Source organism: Oncorhynchus mykiss, chromosome 16, assembly GCF_013265735.2.
Source record: "Oncorhynchus mykiss isolate Arlee chromosome 16, USDA_OmykA_1.1, whole genome shotgun sequence".
NCBI classification, from domain to species: Eukaryota; Metazoa; Chordata; class Actinopteri; order Salmoniformes; family Salmonidae; genus Oncorhynchus; species Oncorhynchus mykiss.
In genome coordinates this window covers 10,301,994-10,323,359 of record NC_048580.1, presented here as the reverse complement: position 1 = coordinate 10,323,359, position 21,366 = coordinate 10,301,994, and the positions used below count along the sequence as shown (strand labels likewise).

The 21,366-nt window shown below is 44.2% G+C and overlaps 1 protein-coding gene across 1 annotated transcript in view; it reads right to left on the bottom strand.

Moving 5' to 3' along the window:
- Positions 1-2,532: 2,532 nt before the first annotated feature.
- myo15b (myosin XVB) overlaps positions 2,533-21,366 on the bottom strand; it is a 30,975-nt gene continuing 12,141 nt past the window's right edge. Inside the window, exons 17-37 of the mRNA XM_036946117.1 lie at positions 16,106-16,212; positions 15,949-16,008; positions 15,775-15,850; positions 15,032-15,150; positions 14,723-14,841; positions 14,431-14,572; positions 13,033-13,144; positions 12,655-12,946; positions 11,900-12,036; positions 11,493-11,569; positions 11,298-11,374; positions 11,062-11,192; positions 10,769-10,863; positions 10,613-10,690; positions 10,430-10,526; positions 7,286-7,434; positions 7,032-7,156; positions 4,448-4,581; positions 4,145-4,278; positions 3,787-3,927; positions 2,533-3,455 (exon numbers count right to left, since the gene is read on the bottom strand). Coding sequence (XP_036802012.1) covers positions 3,369-3,455; positions 3,787-3,927; positions 4,145-4,278; positions 4,448-4,581; positions 7,032-7,156; positions 7,286-7,434; positions 10,430-10,526; positions 10,613-10,690; positions 10,769-10,863; positions 11,062-11,192; positions 11,298-11,374; positions 11,493-11,569; positions 11,900-12,036; positions 12,655-12,946; positions 13,033-13,144; positions 14,431-14,572; positions 14,723-14,841; positions 15,032-15,150; positions 15,775-15,850; positions 15,949-16,008; positions 16,106-16,212 — 2,489 coding nt within the window. The 3' untranslated portion in view covers positions 2,533-3,368. The remainder of the gene's footprint in view (positions 3,456-3,786; positions 3,928-4,144; positions 4,279-4,447; positions 4,582-7,031; positions 7,157-7,285; positions 7,435-10,429; positions 10,527-10,612; positions 10,691-10,768; positions 10,864-11,061; positions 11,193-11,297; positions 11,375-11,492; positions 11,570-11,899; positions 12,037-12,654; positions 12,947-13,032; positions 13,145-14,430; positions 14,573-14,722; positions 14,842-15,031; positions 15,151-15,774; positions 15,851-15,948; positions 16,009-16,105; positions 16,213-21,366) is intronic.

The window sequence follows — 21,366 nt, the reverse complement described above, 5'->3', positions numbered from 1 at the left end:
GCCGGTTGTGATACAGCCTGGATTCAAACCGGGGTGCCTGTCGTGACGCCTCTAGCATTGAGATGCAGTGCCTTAGACCGCTGCGCCACTCGGGAGCGCAGCAATAAGAAGACCTGGGAAAGGCCCCGGAGGAGTGCGAAGGCTCTGGACTCTGGGACACTGATAACACCAAGAGGAACGGACTCAGTTTCTGCTCAGCAACAGAGACTGGTTGTTCATCCTAGACATACAGTAGGGGGGTCTAGTCAGAAGTGGGGTTTAGTCAGAAAGGTATACATCTATGTGCTTGTGTGACCTGTAGATTGTCTTTTGCAGCTACAACACTCAGTAGCTTGATTTTTCTCGGAGTCCGTCTGGAACACAGGAGGTTGATGGCACCTTAATTTGGGAGGACGGGCTCGTTGTAATGGCTAGAGCGGAATAAGTAGAATAGTATCAAATACATCAAACACATTTTTTAAAATTTTTATTTGACCTTTATTTAACTAGGCAAGTCAGTTAAGAACAAATTCTTATTTTCAATGACGGCCTAGGAACAATGGTTAACTGCCTGTTCAGGGGCAGACGGACAGATTTGTACCTTGTCAGCTCGAGGGTTTGAACTTGCAACCTTCCGGTTACTAACCACTAACCACTAGGCTACCCTGCCGCCCCGGTTTGATGCCATTCCATTCACTCCATTCCAGCCATTTCATATGAGTCGTCCTCCCCTCAGCAGCCTCCACTGGTCTGGATTATTGTACCAGAAATTAGAACCTACCAGTAGCCTACAAAGATTCCAGGATTGCCAGGCCTACTGTAGGCTTCTGGGCTAGAAGTTGTTTCCATACTGTAGTTATGTAAGAATGGGACAGGTCAGTTTGTGGTTTTATAGGCCTGTCAAACTAAATACAGCTGGAAAACAGTATCTCTTTCTAACATAGCTTTTCTATTAGCAATACATGTTCACATAGAATTTAAACAACAATACCTTATTCATCAAGCTTTTTCATAGTTATACACAAAGTAAACAAGAACATCAATCCCCAAAATATGTTTAAGGCCAGGCACTACAGTCTGAAATGAAATGTTTGCTTCTACTTATACATTTTGAGATTTGTTGGTATTTTATAATATGAGTATTTCTAAAAAAGAAGCATAACATTTTTTAAAACTTGATAAAAAATATATATTTTCTTTAGTTTATCATACTATAGTGCCACTTTAAAATGGACATATATGAATCATTTCAAAACTCACTACATTAAATTACCAATAATTTAAAAGACCATTGCATAGATAGTGTTACAAACTGGACTATATTCAGTAACCTACTTTGAAGAGATGGTGATTGGGTATAAAAAGGCATTTGGCCCCCAAATTAAGTGTTCTTAAACTGCCACTTCCCGAAAATACCTCTTCCCACAACTAGTTTTTCTCAGCCTCAGAAGCATCTGCATTTACAACATATTGTGTGGTTATCCTTAAATATATCTCCAGACTTCCCCTGAAGGAATTGTTGAATCACTACATGACCAAAAGTATGTGGACTTGTCGAACATCTCATTTCAAAATCATGGGCATTAATATGGAGTTGGTCCCCCCTTCGCTGCTTTAACAGCCTCCATTCTTCTGGGAAGGCTTTCCACTAGATGTTGGAACATTGCTGAGAGGACTTGCTTCCATTCAGCCACAAAAGCATTAGTGAGGTCGGGCACTAACGTTAGGCGATTAGGCCTGGCTTGCAGTCAGCATTCCAAATGATCTTCCACACCGATCTCAACAAACCATTTCTGCATGGACCTCGCTTTGTGCATGGGGGAATTGTCATGCTGAAACAGGAAAGGGCCTTCCCCAAACTGTTGCCACAAAGTTGGAGGCACAGAATAGTCTAGAATGTCATTGTATGCTGTAGAGTTTTCCTGAAAAGATTTTCCTTCACTGGAACTAAGGGGCGTAGCCCGAACCATGATAAACAGCCCCAGACCATTATTCCTCCATCAAACTTTACAGTTGGCACTATGCATTCAGGCAGGTAGCGTTCTCCTGGAATCCGCCAAACCCAGATTCGTCCGGCGGACTGTCAGATGGTGAAGCGTGATTCATCACTCCAGAGAACTAGTTTCCACTGCTCCAGAGTCCAATGGCGCTGAGCTTTACACCACTCCAGCCTTGGCATTGCGCATGGTGATCTTAGGCTTGTGTGCAGCTGCTCGGCCATGGAAACCCATTTCATGAAGCTTGTGGCGAACAGTACTTGTGCTGACGTTGCTTCAAGAGGCAGTTTGGAACTCTGTAGTGAGTGTTGCAACTGAGGACAGGCAATTTTGATTCACTACGTTTTTCAGCACTTGGCAGTCCCATTCTGTGGGCTTGTTTGGCCTACCACTTCGAGGATGACACAATTTTGCTCCTAGATGTTTCCACTTCACAATAAAAGCCCTTACAGTTCACCAGGGCAGCTCTAGCAGTGCAGACATTTTACGAACTGACTTGTTGGAAAGGTGGCATCCTATGACCGTGCCACGTTGAAAGTCGCTGAGCCATTCTACTGACAATGTTAGTCTATGGAGATTGCATGGCGGTGTGCTCGATTTTATACACCTGTCAGCAACGGGTGTGGCTGAAATAGCCGAATACCCTCATTTGAAGGGGTGTCCACAAACGTTTGTACATATATTGTATGTTGTACATTTTTTATTCTAGATAACATTTTCATTGGAAAAATGTGCCAAAAATGCATTTTATGTGCGTGTCTAGTGTTTCACAGATAGAAAGATAACAAGTATTTATCCACAATCTGCTCTGGACAAGTCCGGTCATGGAGTGTCTTAACAAAATTAAACCAAATATTTGGACTGACTTTATCCAGTGTACAGAAAATTAGATTTGCATGATATGCAAATATGTGGCCATTTCATTAGATATTGCGTCATTTGCATATTTAAACCAAATATTTCAGAAGAATTGTAATACAAAAAAATATTATAATTGTGTCTGCATCCAACTGGTAAAAGTTAATTGCTATATTGATTAAGGGGAAAAAATTACCCTGTGAGGGTGTGGTGCCTGGCCTTAAATTACACAAACATTTATTGCAAATAAATCTTCACATTGATACATTGGTTATATAAACACGTACAAAGGAATTTAAAAATGTGGACATTCATTGGTACTCATAGCTGTAATATGTCGACTTTTTTATAACTAAATGATGTAGATAAAAATATGAAGGCATTGATCTGTTTTGATAATCATCAGTGCAGGCCCGTTAATCAATAGGCTGATCCTGAGACATCTGGGCTGAGGGTATCAGTAGGCTCCCTCTCTAAGAGTGTGTGTGTGTGTGTGTGTGTGTGTGTGTGTGTGTGCGCGTGTGCGCGTATCTACTAGTTGCGGCTAGAGACAGAACTATTGATGGGTGGTTGTACCAGTTTCTCCATAATGACAGCAATGATGTGGCACAACTCCTTGGCCTGTAGGGCAGAGAACACACACACACACACACGCGCACACGCACGCACGCACGCACACGCACACACACACACACACACACACACACACACACACACACACACTATTGAGTAGCGTTCAGGTTGCATCTCTAACGTGCGCTGCCCTTAGTGCCCAAGTCCCTTCCACTGTCTAACCTCACAGCTTACACAACTAACCTATACACCAGTGGTCACCAACCTGTTGTCCTGGAAAGCTCCAACTAAATTCTGCACTCCATGTATCTCTACAAGGGACTGGGGGTTGGTGACCATCGCACTGTCATAGCCTACTGTGTACTGAGTTGTACTTCACCTGCTTGAGGTGGACGGTGATGGTTTTTGGGCGTCCTGGGTTGCCGTATTTGATCTCCACTCCTGGCACCTTCTTGTCTTGCTTGGATTTGACCAAGCTCAGTGACTGCACTTCCACCAACGGGATCACAAACGCCCGCTCCTGAATAACACGGGAAAATTATTAGAAAGCATTTGTAGATGCGAACTAGAAATGATTAAAACATTAATAATTGCAGACATCTTTCAAAGCCACAGATCCATAAAATTCATCATGATCAATCAGTTCACTCATAATTCCCGAAACACTATGCCTACATTATGTACGTTTGGGGTGTCCCTCCATACACAACAGTGTTTCTGGGATGTAAATTCATTACCTGTGTTTTGGGATGACAGAACAACACTTCTTCTTGGTTGACAGCCACCAGGCAGGGCGAGGGGCAGCTGCGATGGCTGACCTTCTGAGCCAAGAAGATATTAGAGCCGAACAGAGGTAGGGAGCTCAGGCACTCTGGGGATAGAGGCAGCAAATCAATCAATGTAATTATACTCATACAGCATTATACTGTAGATACAGTGAATCTAAATATATTTACAAATACATTTATCACAAAGTGCTTTACACAACCAAGGCCAAAATAAAAGTGTGTGTGTGCTGTGTGTGTGTGTTGGTGCCTCACCGAGTAAGCGTGCTTTGGCGTCGTGGGGGCTGAGGGACAGCATGGTGGTTCTCTCTCTGAGGGAGATAGAGTGGATCTGCTCCAGGTTGGTGCTGCCCCCTTCCTGTCGGGGGAGGTACTCCTTCAGTTCAGGCCTGACAGGGACAGAAGAGAGAGAACTGTCAGCAACTCTATCACTCTTAACACAGGACAGAGAGAACTATCACTGATGTCCGGTTTGAAAACAACCGTATGAAAAAGCAGTGGTACTCATTGCGAGGCTCGCGGTGATTTTCCGATTTTCCCTGGATGGGGAAATTGTTCCCTGGATGGCAGATAGATGGCAGTAAAGCGCAGCTGTTGAACAGAAATAGAACGTTTGCCGAAATAGAACACAACTGCTCAGCTACAGCAACTGACACATATCAGTTTGCTACTAGCTAATTTTGCAGTCTGGTCGACATGGATCGATTTATTGTAAAAAAAGAAAAGTAAATCTATTGACAATGAAAATGAGGGGGAAGAGCTGGAGAACATCATGACAGCTATGAACGAATAACCACCGGAGAACAAGGAAAATCAGGAAGAACGAATAACCACCGGAGAACAAGGAAAATCAGGAAGATGGCAGCGGGGAAATGCAGCTAGCTAATGTAGCTAATGTAGCTAACGTGGCTCCGGTGGCAAAGAGAAGGATACAAGTCAAGAAGAACACCAAAAGTTCCAAGAGATGTGGACAGAGGTCTTTTTTTTTTCAACAAGAACATTTAGAGCGACATTTCCAGTCACACATTGCCCACTTTGACACAACATATCCGTCCCAAAGCAACCTCAGAAACATCAAAATAGCACAACCCAAAGGACAGCTCAAAGGACAACAACAAATGATGGACAGATCTAGCACTGTTGCAGAGAAGACGACAGAGGCAACATGAGATTGCTTGGATAGTCGCGAGAAACAAGAAGACCTTCACAGACGCGGAGATTGTCAAATAATGTTTTTTGGCCTTAACTAAAATATTGTATGTTGATATTCTGAAAGCCTTTTTTACATTTTTTGCTGAAAATAACATTGACTGGTCAAAATGGGCATCTGTGTGCACTGACGGCGCCCCAAACATGTGAGGGAAGGAGATGGGACTCATAGGCCTGATGAGAAAGAGAGAGGATATTCCCGAATGTGTTACGTTTCATTGTATCATTCATCAGGAAGCACTTGTGGTTAAACTCAAAGACGGTGACTGAATTTGATCCAGGAAGTTGTGCGCGTGATGCACATGATAATTGCAAGGGTACTGAATCACCGGCTCCGTGAGTTGCTGGAGGAATACCAGACAGAATACAGCAGCTCTCTCTCCTCCCTCAAATCCATGAATTTGTTGCGAGCAATGGGGAGAGAGGAGCCAGAGCTGGATGATCCACAGTGGATATTAAAGCTGTTTTAACTTACATCACCTGCCACCTGAACAGGGTGAATCTCCAGCTCCAAGGGAAAGATACAACTCTGGGCAAAATGCTGCATGTGGTCACAGCATTTCAAAATAAAATCACCACACTGTTCATACCTGACAGACAGATTCTTCATTTCCCCAAACTCAGAGCAGTCACCACATCCAACCCAGACATACTGCAACATGTTAACTTTGATGCATTTGTGTGTGTTGGAAGAGTTGAAGTTGGAGTTTGAGTCAAGATTCAAGGATATCATCAAGTACAAGGAGTTTTTCAACTTCATTGAGAATCCCTTTCATGTGCCAGTGTCATCTCTGACCCCAGTCATCACAGCCCTCTGTCCTGACCGCGCTGGAATAGAGAGGGAGATAGTGTCATCTCTGACCCCAGTCATCACAGCCCTCTGTCCTGACCGCGCTGGAATAGAGAGGGAGATAGTGTCATCTCTGACCCCAGTCATCACAGCCCTCTGTCCTGACCGCGCTGGAATAGAGAGGGAGATAGTGTCATCTCTGACCCCAGTCATCACAGCCCTCTGTCCTGACCGTGCTGGAATAGAGAGATAGTGGAGCTGCAGGGAACATGACACATTGCAAGGTGAACTAGGAGCAGGTGTTACCCATTTCTGGAGCCTTGTCAGACACAGAGTATCCACTTCTGAAGCAGTGTGTGCAAAAGGTGACATCCATTTTTTTTGTCAGGACTTATTCATGTGAAGCAACATTTTCAACAATGAATATTGTGAAACAAAAACAGAGAAACAGGATGACCAATGCACACCTGGATTGCCTCACAAGGATAGCAACAACAGACTATACATTTATGAATGAATTCAGTCAAGGAGCAGCAGGGACATTTTCTCTCATCCAACGACTGAGGTAACCCTTAATATGGGTCTTATACATGTGATGTAGCCTATGTGATGTGTGTATGTATATATTTGTGATGTGCTGTACATCAAATCAATTACAGGTGCTCTATTGCTCTCAATTTGCTCTCAAATTGAATAATTCGATAATATTGGAAGAAAACGTATAACAACTTAAAGATCTGTGCGGCTCTCTGAATGATTGTCTCAACCCAAAGTGGCCCCCTTACAAAAAAATAGTGAGTAGCACTGAGCTAAAGGCTAAAGGTTAAGGCTAGTACTCACACAGAGGGCTCTTGAGTAAGACCCTGTGCCAGATGCTGCAGGACAGCCAGCTCTGCCATCTGCTGGACAACATTGGCACCACCGCTTGGCAGCAGCAGTTTGCCATCCAGGTAATCACCCAGGACCTGCAGGCAACAGACAGGGACAGAAGGAGTTCATTGAACTACAGGGACAGAAGGGTTGTCACCAGGGCCTGACATAACTGGAGGTGCTTTCTATGGTAATAACAGAACTCGGGGTCGTTACTACGGTACCTGTTGGAAGTGGAACTCCAGGTACAGGTCATTGTCGAAGTGAAGGGGGTGTGTCCACATGACGCGGTGGAAGGACAGGAAAATGGAGCCGTCATCCAAAAGGAAGTCAAACAGGTACTCATCGGGGTGGATTGGCCGCATCATCCCCTCTGACGGAGGAGGGGAAGAAGAGAGGCAGGAAGGAGGTTGTGATAAGGCAGGATGAAGAGAGAAGAATTCATTCCCACAATCATTCCCTTTAAAACATCTCTACACAGTCATTACCTATAAAATATCTCTACACATTCATTACCTATAAAACATCTCTACACAGTCATTACCTATAAAACATCTCTATACAGTCCTTACCTATAAAACATCCCTACACAGTCATGACCTATAAAACATCTCTGCACTTAGCAAAATAATACCATCTGACTGCTGTTAATCTGACTAATGTTGGAGGATTTATTCTGTTTTAATGTTACTACTGAATCACTATGATAAATATAATTTTTATTGTTTTATTTTATTTTTAACAAAGCTGAGATTTACTTTGCAGTCCAAAGTGTAGGAATACAGGTGAAATCAGTTATTGACAGAGTCATAGAGGCGTAACAGGAAGATCGGAATGCTGTGAACCAAGAGGTTGTGAGTTCAAATCCCAGGTGAGGACATGTTGAATAATAATTACTGTATAAATAAACACACAATGTAATTCGTGACATCCTAATGACTCATTTCTGTTTGGGGGGGCATCATGTGACAATTAGAATCAGAATGAATTAGAATGTGAAAGGTTTATGTGATCACATTGGAAATTTCACATGTGAAATCATGTGGGGTTTTTTAACTGTAAGGGAAGCCTTTTGCGGTCACAAAATGAATGTGTAACAATATTTTGTCAGATGCAGGTGAACAGTTTGGGGGAGTCATTTGGGTTATATTGTCACGCCCTGACCTTAGAGAGCCTTTTATTCTCTAATTTAGGTTAAGTCGAGGTGTGACTAGGGTGGGTACTCAAATTTTTGTATTTCTATCTTGGCCTGGTATGGTTCCCGATCAGAGGCAGCTGTCTATCGTTTTCTCTGATTGGGGATCGTATTTAGGCAGCCATTACCCACTGTGTTTTGTGGGATCTTGTTTTTGTGTTGATGCCTGTGAGCCCAACAGAACGTCACGTTTCGTTGCTCTTTATTGTTTTTGTGAGTTTCAATTAATAAACATGTGGAACTCTACGTACACTGCGCCTTGGTCCGAGTATGATTACCACGACTATCGTGACAGAAGATCCCACCACAACAGGACCAAGCAGCGTGCCCAGGAGGAGAGTGTATCCTGGCCTTGGGAGGAGATATTGGATGGGAAGGGATCCTGGACTTGGGAGGAAATCCTGGCAGGACAGGATCGCCTTACTTTGCGGGAGACGCAAGAAGAGAAGGGAGGACAGCGACGACGCCGGGGTTCGCGGCCAGGTAGAAATCTCAAAAGACAGCCAAAAATTCAGAGGGGGAGGCACACGGGGTGGTCGGTGGAGCAGAGGAATGAGCCATAGACCATCAGGGAGTTGAAGGAGGAACTCGACAAAAGATTCCGGAGAGAGGTGGTGACGATGAGAGTGCTGCAGAGCGGGCAGCTGAGGAGCGTGACTGGTGTCATCTGCACCAGTTTCACGCATCTGGCCTCCAGTGCGCTTCCCCAGTCCGGTACGTCCTGTGTCTCCTCCACGCACTCGCCCTGAAGTGTGTGTCATTGTTCCGGTACAATTTGTGCCGGTTCTACTAGTGCGCCTTCCCAGTCAGGTACGTCCTGTGGCTGCTCCTCGCACTCTCCCTGAAGTGTGTGTCACCAGTCCGGTGCCACCTGTGCTGGCCCCACACATCAGGACCACAGTGTGCCTCCACAGTCTGGAGATTCAGGCGACGGTTCCCAGTCCAGAGCCTCCAGCGAGGGTTCCCAGTCCAGACCCTCCAGCGAGGGTTCCCAGTCCAGAGCCTCCAGCGAGGGTTCCCAGTCCAGAGCCTCCAGCGAGGGTTCCTAGTCCAGAGCCTCCTGCGAGGGTTCCTAGTCCAGAGCCTCCAGCGAGGGTACCCAGTCCAGAGCCTCCAGCGAGGGTTCACATTCCAGAGCCTCCAGCGAGGGTTTCCAGTCCAGAGCCTCCAGCAAGGGTTCCCAGTCCAGAGCCTCCTGCGAGGGTTCCTAGTCCAGAGCCTCCAGCGAGGGTTCCTAGTCCAGAGCCTCCAGCGAGGGTTCCCAGTCCAGAGCCTCCAGCGAGGGTTCCTAGTCCAGAGCCTCCTGCGAGGGTTCCTAGTCCAGAGCCTCCAGCGAGGGTACCCAGTCCAGAGCCTCCAGCGAGGGTTCACAGTCCAGAGCCTCCAGCGAGGGTTTCCAGTCCAGAGCCTCCAGCGAGGGTTCCTAGTCCAGAGCTTCCAGCGAGGGTTCCCAGTCCAGAGCCTCCAGCGAGGGTTCCCAGTCCAGAGCCTCCAGCGAGGGTTCCCAGTACAGAGCCTCCAGCGAGGGTTCCCAGTCCAGAGTCCCTGGCGACGATCCACGGTCTGGAGATTCCGGCGACGATCCACGGTCCGGAGTCCCCGGCGACGATCCACGGTCCGGAGTCCCCGGCGACGATCCCCGCACCAGGGCCGCAACCGAAGCTGACGGATCCGAGCAGGGTCTACATTCCGCAACGGAGCCGCCACCAAGGCTAGATGCCCACCCGGACCCTACCCTATAGAGTCAGGTTTTGCGGCCACACCTAAGTGTGTGTGTGTGTGGGGGGGGGGGGGGGTCCTGTCACGCCCTGACCTTAGAGAGCCTTGTATTCTTTCATTTGGTTAGGTCGGGGTATGACTAGGGTGGGTACTCTAGTTTTTGTATTTCTATATTGGCCTGGTATGGTTCCCAATCAGAGGCAGCTGTCTATCGTTGTCTCTGATTGGGGGTCATATTTAGGCAGCCATTACCCACTGGGTTTTTGTGGGATCTTGTTTTTGTGTTGATGCCTGTGAGCCCAACAGAACGTCACGTTTCGTTGCTCTTTATTGTTTTTGTGAGCTTCAATTAATAAACATGTGGAACTCTACGTATGCTGCGCCTTGGTCCGTTAATTCATTAGAAGATCGTGACATACAGTATATAAGCTATATGATGTCTTTGTCCTCCTACCCTGGTCCCGGCTGGCATGGATAGAGAACTCGTTGACTTCTGACAGGTCCTGGATGCCCATCTCTGTACACAGCTCTTCCACCACCTCCAGAGCCACCTTGGTACACAGAGTCAATCTTTATTTTTCTTCATGATGCTAATGAAAGGGAGGCAGGGGAAAGGAGAGAAGGAGTCTTGACTTACGCTAAAGCTGCGTATCTTACAGGGGAAGTCTACTCCACCCGGCAGCTTGATGGGGAACCGGCGAGAGCTTCTGCCAGCCTACAGAGAACAACACGCACCAAGCGATGACGGAACTGATCGTCACAAAATAAAATAATATCCACACTCATGTCTCACCAGTATGGCTTCCATCTCTACTTGAGAGGGGACGTGTCTGCGACCTCCGTGGATCAGAGACCGGAACAGGTTCTCCTTACAGTATTGAGACAGCTCTGAGATGGAGAGGAAACACACACACACACACACACACACACACACACACACACATGCACACGCACACACACACACACACACACATCTGCATTGGATACAGAAGAGCGCTGGGGTAGCAGACAGCTGCAGACTTTTAAAGGGATATCTTTGGGGGCATCGCCAGTGTGTGAGGGGGGAGCAGGGCTGTGTGTGTGTACCTTGGTAAGGGTGTGAGGGGTCTTGGCTGATGTTTTGTAAGAGTTGTGTGACGTAGGGATTGAGAGTGCCAGAACAGGGGAAGAACCCTGTTACCAGGTTCAATAAACGCCAACCTCGGGTACAGCTCTGCCTGTATACCACACACACAAAACACACACACACACATACGTAAGGAATTGACCCTCTGTACACTATTCACAGGTAAAGGTTTATACACAGACTGCCAGCCTCTCACCTGTGAGTGTTGTTAGTGGTCTGTTTAATGACCTGGCAGTAGATCTCATCTCTCAGGAACTCCTTCTCCTTCCCCAGCTGAACACACAAACACGATGGACAGATATTACTCCCATGTTTTCATTCAAGCAGTCGTATCCTCATTAGGAGTGTATGGTGAGCGATAGTGTGTTTGTGAGATATATGTATGTCTCACCATCAAGACATGGCTGACACAGTCTTCCTCAGACTTGTGATTCCCCAGAGGCTGGTCTCCCATGAACTGCATCACACCTTCAGAGAGAGTATTATCAAATTGGGAAAATTGATACGCAATGTAGTGCAGGTGTGTGTGTGTGTGTGTGTGTGTGTGTGTGTGTGTGTGTGTAGTGTGTGTGTGCGTGTGTGTGTGCATGCGTGCGTGTGTGTGTGTAGTGTGTGTGTGTGTGTGCGTGCGTGCGCAAACGTGTGTGTGTGTGCGCGCGTGCGTGCGTGTGCGCACGTGTGTGTGCGTGTGCGTGTGTATGCGTGCGTGTGTATGCGTGTGTGTGCGTGCGTGCGCATGTGTTTGTGTGTGCGTGCGTGCGTGCGTGCGTGTGCGTGCGTGCGTGTGTGTGGACTCACTCATGAAGGCCTGGACAGCCAGGTTATTAAGATCAGGATCAGAGTACAGGATGAGAGATTCCCGAACGGGAACCTCTGTGTACTGAACCATCTCTGAGAAGTTTCGACCTCCATCAAGAAGACCTCTACCCTCCATGCTGGGATAGAGAGACAAAGGGAGGAGGATTAAGAGGAAGAGAAAGAGGAGGAAGAAAGAGGAGGAGAAAGAGGAGGAGAAAGAGGAGGAGAAAGAGGAGGAGAAAGAGGAGGAGAAATAGGAGGAGAAATAGGAGGAGAAAGAGGAGGAGAAATAGGAGGAGAAATAGGAGGAGAAAGAGGAGGAGAAAGAGGAGGAGAAAGAGGAAGAGAAATAGGAGGAGGAAGAGGAGGAGAAAGAGGAAGAGGAAGAGGAGGAGAAAGAGGAAGGAGGGGTGATGATTAAAGAGAGAAAAAAGAGGTGATTGTGTAGTTATGGCAGACAGTTGTAACACAACACATAGGATTACACACTGTACATTGTACAACCCTATTACCAGGGTTGTAATTGGGCTCCCGAGTGGCGCAGCGGTCTAAGGCACTGCATCTCAGTGCTAGAGACCCTGGTTCGATTTCAGGCAGTATCACAACCGGCCGTGATTGTGTGTCCCATAGGGCGGCGCACAACTGGCCCAGTGTTGTCTGGGTTTGGCTGGTGTAGGCCGTCATTGTAAATAAGAATAGGTTATTAACTGACTTACCTAGTTAAATAAAGGTTCAATTAAAATGACCCCTCTTACCTCGTGTCAGCATCTCTGAAGTATTTCATCGCAAACTCTGTCATCAGGAACGTCTGTACGTCATTCATCTCACTACCCTGAACCGACCGAGCCGACCCCAGGACGGAGCCATCTCGGCTGTGCTGTGCTGAGCCGTTGTGGGAGGTGGGTCTGGGGGTTGGAGCTCTCATGCTCTTCCTCCTCTCGTCGCGGCGGTCAAGGTGGACATGGTGGTAGTCAGGAGGGGCAGACGGCTGAGTGATGTCCGTGGGGAAGAGACCCGAGCGCCCCCCAATGGAACCGAAACACCAACCTGAGAGAGAGGGAGAGAGCAGGGTTAGGAGAGAGACAGAAGAGAGAGAGAGAGACAGAGGTCAAAGGTCACTGTGATGACCTCACCTGGTTTGAGGCCATCTATGGGCAGCAGTTTGATGATGTCACCCTTGCGGAAGTTGAGCAGGCTCTTGTCGACCGTCTCAAAGCTCTTCAGGGCGATCACATGATCCGAGCCCTGAGAAGGTTTGGTAGGAGGTTACACACAACAAAGATTCTATACAGTAAGATGTACCAGGAAATGTACACTATATATACACAAGTATGTGGACACCCCTTCAAATTTGTGGATTCGGCTATTTCAGCCACACCCGTTGCTTACTGGTGTATAAAATCGAACACACAGCCATGCAATCTCCATAGACAAACATTGGCAGTAGAACTAAAGAGCTCAGTGACTTTCAATGTCCCACCATCATAACATGCCACTTTTCCAACAAGTCAGTTTGTCAAATCTCTGCCCTGCTAGAGCTGCCCCGGTCAACTGTAAGGGCTGTTATTGTGAAGTGGAGAGGTCTAGGAGCAACAACAGCTCAGCCACATAGTAGTAGGCCACACAAGCTCACAGAGTAGGACTGCAGAGGGCTGAAACAATGAATATTGTCTGTCCTCGGTTGCAACACTCACTACCAAGTTCCAAACTGTCTCTGGAAGCAACGTGCAGCACAATAACTGTTCGTCACAAGCTTCATGAACTGGGTTTCCATGGCCGAGCAGCTGCACACAAGCCTAAGATCACCATTCACAATGCCAAGCATTAGCTAGAGTGCTATAAAGCTCGCTGCCATTGGACTCGGGTGCAGTGGAAACACGTTCTCTGGAGTGATGGATTGCTTTACACCAGGCAGTTCGACGGACAAGTCTGGGTTTGGAGGATGCCAGGAGAATGCTACCTGCCTGAATGCATAGTGCCAACTGTAAAGTTTGGTGGAGGAGGAATGATGGTTTGGGCTAGGTCCCTTAGTTCCAGTGAAGGGTAATCTTAACGCTACAGCATAAAATTACATTAGAAACGATTCTGTGCTTCCTACATTGTAGTAACAGTTTCCTGTTTCAGAATGACAATGCCTCCGTGCACAAAGCGAGGTCCATACAGAAATGGTTTGTCGAGATCGGTGTGAAAGAACTTGACTGGCCTGCACGGAGCCCTGACCTCAACCCCATCAAACACTTTTGATTTACATTGGAACGCCGACTACGAGCCAGGCCAATTCGCCCAACATCAGTGCCCGAACTCACTAATGTTCTTGTGGCTGAATGGAAGCAAGTGCCTGCAGCAATGTTCCAACATCCAGAAGATTAGAGGCTGTTATAGCAGCAAAGGGGGGACCAACTCCATATTAATGTCCATGATTTGTTAAATGAGATGTTCGACGAGCAGGTGTGCACATACTTTTGGCCATGTAACGTGTATATAAACAACTATTTGAATGATATGAGATGTGGAAGAGGAGGGGGGTTTACCTCGACGAGTTCTTGGTGGAACAGCCTGACCACGGCAGTGATCTGAGCAGCTCTGTTGCTCTGCAGCTGCAGCTGTTCTTCTTTCAGACTGAATTCTACCATGTCTGCAGACCGCAGCTTCACCGACAGCAGCTCCGCGTAGCTACACAGAGAAAACCACAGCACTTACTGTACACATACAGGGAGAACATACACCGACATCACATACTAGATGTATACTCTCACTTAATCATACATACATTCATAGTTCATAGGTCTTTTCCATTTGGTTGTGATTGAAGGATGGGAGTACCTGTAGCTGCGTAGCAGGATCAGGTGTTTGGGGTTGATGCCTGATGCTCTGGCCACCTTCAGCAGACGAAGCCCACGATGAGACACACCCAATACCTGGGTGTCCCCGCTGGTATCACCCTACAACACACACGCACGCACGCACGCACGCACACACACACACACACACACACACACACACACACACACACACACACGCACGCACGCACGCACACACACACACACACACACACACACACAGACACAGGTTTAAACACACTCCAGCCTCTCACACACAGGAGAGAGAGGGGGGGGGGGGGGACTAACTCACTTTGACAGGGAACAGTCTTGTGAAGTAGTTTTCCCAGTTGTCTCTGGCAGCCATCACTATCCTCTTCTTCATGGTGTCATCCTGGACCAAGCTGACACTTGTACCCACGTTGAAACTGGCTGGAATAGAGGGAGAATAGAGAGAGAAGGAGGGAGAATAGAGAGAGAAGGAGGGAGAAGAGAGGGAGAGTAGAGAGAGAATAGAGAGAGAAGGAGCGAGAATAGAGAGAGAAGGAGGGAGAATAGAGAGAGAAGGAGGGAGAAGAGAGGGAGAGTAGAGAGAGAATAGAGAGAGAAGGACAGAGAATAGAGAGAGAAGGAGGGAGAATAGAGAGAGAATAGAGAGAGAAGAAAGGAGGGAGAATAGAGAGAGAAGGAGGGAGAAAAGAGAGAAGGAGGGAGAATAGAGAGAGAAGGAGGGAGAGGAGAGAGAGAAGGAGGGAGAATAAAGAGAGAAGGAGGGAGAGAGAATAGAGAGAGAATAGAGAGAGAAGAAAGGAGGGAGAATAGAGAGAGAATAGAGAGAGAAGGAGGGAGAAAAGAGAGAGAAGGAGGGAGAATAGAGAGAGAATAGAGACAGAAGGACGGAGAATAGAGAGAGAATAGAGAGAGAAGAAAGGAGGGAGAGAATGTAAGGAGATACAGTGGGATGGAGGTTCAGAACAGTAATATTTACCGGGAATCACCAACTAGACTCCCCTGGTAAAAAAAACAACTAGACTCCCCTGGTAAAAAAAGACTCACCCAGTAGGTCCTTCATTTTCCTCCTCTCCTCTCTGGAGATCCTCACACAGGTGTCACAGTACGTGTCTCTCATGATCTGAAAGGGAAACAAAAACCCAGATTTATATTAATATAAGGTGTGATATGTAGGAGGTAGTGAATAAAAAAGGTCATGGGGAAACAATCAACACTGACCTGCTCACAGAGGAGATTGAGGATGTAGGGGTGGTTGAACTTCTCTCTGGGGTAAAACACCTGAACACACACAGGGAAATGATTGTGATTCACATACAGTAGAATGCAAACACATTGTAGAACAATGCAGATGTTCTCGCCTGCAGTTCCAGCTCACCTCTTTGCGTAGGAACAGTTTGCCAGGCATAGCCGAGTAGGAGAAGTAGACGCTGGCAGAGAACCTGTGGAGCTGGGAGCGAACACTCTCCTCCCCAGACAGCAGATCTATGCAGGACAAATCAAATCAGTTGTTTCTTTGTTGTTGTATATTTTGTATAAATTTTGCAATTTAGTACAAACAAAGGAATAACACAGCTGCCAGACATATGAAATGAAGTCTTTCTTAAACAAGACATGGGACAAGAAGAGAGCAACAGCGACAGTTAGAACAACAGAATGTTCCGTGTCAGTGTTCCGTGTCAGTGTTCCGTGTCAGTGTTCCATGTCAGTGTTCCATGTCAGTCTCTGTCCAGATGATCCAGAAACGGACCCCAAACCTTGAGAAATCTACTGAAGGAGTTAGTCCTGAATTTTTTTTGCATTTTCCAAGTTAATGGTGTTAATCATTTCTGCTAGCTGTCTACGGAAGCAAAGGGGCGTGGCTTCCATTCTGTGAGGATCCTTTGTTTTGTAGCCACCATTCCAAACATCAGAGCCTGTTGTTCCTCATAGGACGATCTTAGAACAGACTCTGAGCAGCCAAAGAGAGCAAGTTTCACTTCAGGTTCAATGGCTCTCTCATATACCTTTGAAAACCAATCAAATATGTTCCTCCAGAAATTACTAAGTAGGGGGCAGAGCCTAAAATGATGAGTTAATGAACCTTCTGAGGCTTTACACTTGTCACACAGTGGGGAGACCTGGGGGTAAATTCTATGTCATTTGGTTTTGGAGTAATGAAGTCTATGCCTGACTTTGCATCGTATCCATTGATATCTGGCAATGATGGAACAGGAGTGGATTCTAGACAGGGCTTCTCCCCATAGATCATCTGAGCGCTCAATATTTAACTCTTTACCCCAAGTCTCCTCGAGATGACCATTAGAGGCCTCTGTGTAGCTGGAGAAAAAGGAGACAAACTGTGAGATGAGGTGTTTTGAAATGGGAGGGCGCTGTAGCAAATCATAAAACACATGTGGTACAGGGAGGATGTCAACAGTTTTGAATTGTCCCTTTGATATAGTGTCTGATTTGTAAATAATGAGAAAAACATGTGAATGGGAGAGTTTGAATGTATTATTTAATTGGATGAATGATGCCAATTTCTTATCTATGTATAAGTCTTAAATTGTGACCAGTCCCTTCTCCCTCCATTTAACATACACCAGATAGAACAATGGAAGGATTAAAGCAAATAAAGCAAATCAAAGGTTATTGGTATATACATACCCATATTTATCAAATGTTACTGGTCACATACCCATATTTATCAGATGTTACTGGTCACATACCCATATTTATCAAATGTTACTGGTCACATACCCATATTTATCAGATGTTACTGGTCACATACCCATATTTATCAAATGTTACTGGTCACATACCCATATTTATCAGATGTTACTGGTCACATACCCATATTTATCAGATGTTACTGGTCACATACCCATATTTATCAAATGTTACTGGTCACATACCCATATTTATCAGATGTTATTGGTCACATACCCATATTTATCAAATGTTACTGGTCACATAACCATATTTATCAGATGTTACTGGTCACATACCCATATTTATCAAATGTTACTGGTCACATACACATATTTATCAGATGTTATTGGTCCCATACCCATATTTATCAGATGTTATTGGTCACATACCCATATTTATCAGATGTTATTGGTCACATACCCATATTTATCAGATATTATTGGTCACATACCCATATTTATCAGATATTATTGGTCACATACCCATATTTAACAGATGTTATTGGTCACATACCCATATTTATCAGATGTTATTGGTCACATACCCATATTTATCAGATGTTATTGGTCACATACCCATATTTATCAGATGTTATTGGTCACATACCCATATTTATCAGATGTTATTGGTCACATACCCATATTTATCAGATGTTACTGGTCACATACCCATATTTATCAGATGTTACTGGTCACATACCCATATTTATCAAATGTTACTGGTCACATACCCATATTTATCAAATGTTACTGGTCACATACCCATATTTATCAGATGTTATTGGTCACATACCCATATTTATCAAATGTTACTGGTCACATAACCATATTTATCAGATGTTACTGGTCACATACCCATATTTATCAAATGTTACTGGTCACATACACATATTTATCAGATGTTATTGGTCCCATACCCATATTTATCAGATGTTATTGGTCACATACCCATATTTATCAGATGTTATTGGTCACATACCCATATTTATCAGATATTATTGGTCACATACCCATATTTATCAGATATTATTGGTCACATACCCATATTTAACAGATGTTATTGGTCACATACCCATATTTATCAGATGTTATTGGTCACATACCCATATTTATCAGATGTTACTGGTCACATACCCATATTTATCAGATGTTACTGGTCACATACCCATATTTATCAGATGTTACTGGTCACATACCCATATATATCAGATGTTATTGGTCACATACCCATATTTATCAAATGTTACTGGTCACATACCCATATTTATCAGATGTTATTGGTCACATACCCATATTTATCAGATGTTATTGGTCACATACCCATATTTATCAGATGTTACTGGTCACATACCCATATTTATCAGATGTTATTGGTCACATACCCATATTTATCAGATGTTATTGGTCACATACCCATATATATCAGATGTTATTGGTCACATACCCATATTTATCAGATGTTACTGGTCACATACCCATATTTATCAGATGTTATTGGTCACATACCCATATTTATCAGATGTTATTGGTCACATACCCATATTTATCAGATGTTACTGGTCACATACCCATATTTATCAGATGTTATTGGTCACATACCCATATATATCAGATGTTATTGGTCACATACCCATATTTATCAGATGTTACTGGTCACATACCCATATTTATCAGATGTTATTGGTCACATACCCATATTTATCAGATGTTATTGGTCACATACCCATATTTATCAGATGTTACTGGTCACATACCCATATATATCAGATGTTATTGGTCACATACCCATATTTATCAGATGTTACTGGTCACATACCCATATTTATCAGATGTTATTGGTCCCATACCCATATTTATCAGATGTTACTGGTCACATACCCATATTTAACAGATGTTATTGGTCCCATACCCATATTTATCAGATGTTATTGGTCACATACCCATATTTATCAGATGTTACTGGTCACATACCCATATTTATCAAATGTTACTGGTCACATACCCATATTTATCAAATGTTACTGGTCACATACCCATATATATCAGATGTTATTGGTCACATACCCATATTTAGCAGATGTTATTGGTCACATACCCATATTTATCAGATGTTATTGGTCACATACCCATATTTATCAGATGTTACTGGTCACATACCCATATTTAGCAGATGTTATTGGTCACATACCCATATATATCAGATGTTATTGGTCACATACCCATATTTAGCAGATGTTATTGGTCACATACCCATATATATCAGATGTTATTGGTCACATACCCATATTTATCAGATGTTATTGGTCACATACCCATATTTATCAGATGTTACTGGTCACATACCCATATTTAGCAGATGTTATTGGTCACATACCCATATATATCAGATGTTATTGGTCACATACCCATATTTATCAGATGTTATTGGTCACATACCTATATTTATCAGATGTTACTGGTCACATACCCATATTTAGCAGATGTTATTGGTCACATACCCATATATATCAGATGTTATTGGTCACATACCCATATTTATCAGATGTTATTGGTCACATACCCATATTTATCAGATGTTACTGGTCACATACCCATATTTATCAGATGTTATTGGTCACATACCCATATTTATCAGATGTTACTGGTCACATACCCATATTTAGCAGATGTTATTGGTCACATACCCATATATATCAGATGTTATTGGTCACATACCCATATTTATCAGATGTTATTGGTCACATACCCATATTTATCAGATGTTACTGGTCACATACCCATATTTAGCAGATGTTATTGGTCACATACCCATATATATCAGATGTTATTGGTCACATACCCATATTTATCAGATGTTATTGGTCACATACCCATATTTATCAGATGTTATTGGTCACATACCCATATTTAACAGATGTTATTGGTCTCATACCCATATTTATCAGATGTTATTGGTCACATACCCATATATATCAGATGTTATTGGTCACATACCCATATTTATCAGATGTTATTGGTCACATACCCATATTTAGCAGATGTTATTGGTCACATACCCATATTTAGCAGATGTTACTGGTCACATACCCATATATATCAGATGTTATTGGTCCCATACCCATATATATCAGATGTTATTGGTCACATACCCATATATATCAGATGTTACTGGTCACATACCCATATTTAGCAGATGTTACTGGTCACATACCCATATATATCAGATGTTATTGGTCACATACCCATATATATCAGATGTTACTGGTCACATACCCATATATATCAGATGTTATTGGTCCCATACCCATATTTATCAGATGTTATTGGTCACATACCCATATATATCAGATGTTATTGGTCACATACCCATATTTAGCAGATGTTACTGGTCACATACCCATATATATCAGATGTTATTGGTCCCATACCCATATATATCAGATGTTATTGGTCACATACCCATATATATCAGATGTTACTGGTCACATACCCATATTTAGCAGATGTTACTGGTCACATACCCATATATATCAGATGTTATTGGTCACATACCCATATATATCAGATGTTACTGGTCACATACCCATATATATCAGATGTTATTGGTCCCATACCCATATTTATCAGATGTTATTGGTCACATACCCATATTTAGCAGATGTTACTGGTCACATACCCATATTTAGCAGATGTTACTGGTCACATACCCATATTTAGCAGATGTTATTGCGGGTGTAGTGAAATGCTTGTGTTCCTAACTCTAACAGCGCAGTAGTATCTAACAATTCACAACAATGAAACAAAAATCTAACACTCCTCACCAAACACAAAGAATGTGAGTTACTTTACTTCACTGTGGAGTTGTGACTGCAGTATCTGAGTTATGGAACGTGTATCTGAGGATGTGGCTGGTCAGGCGGTGCAGACACAACAGTGCAAACACAAA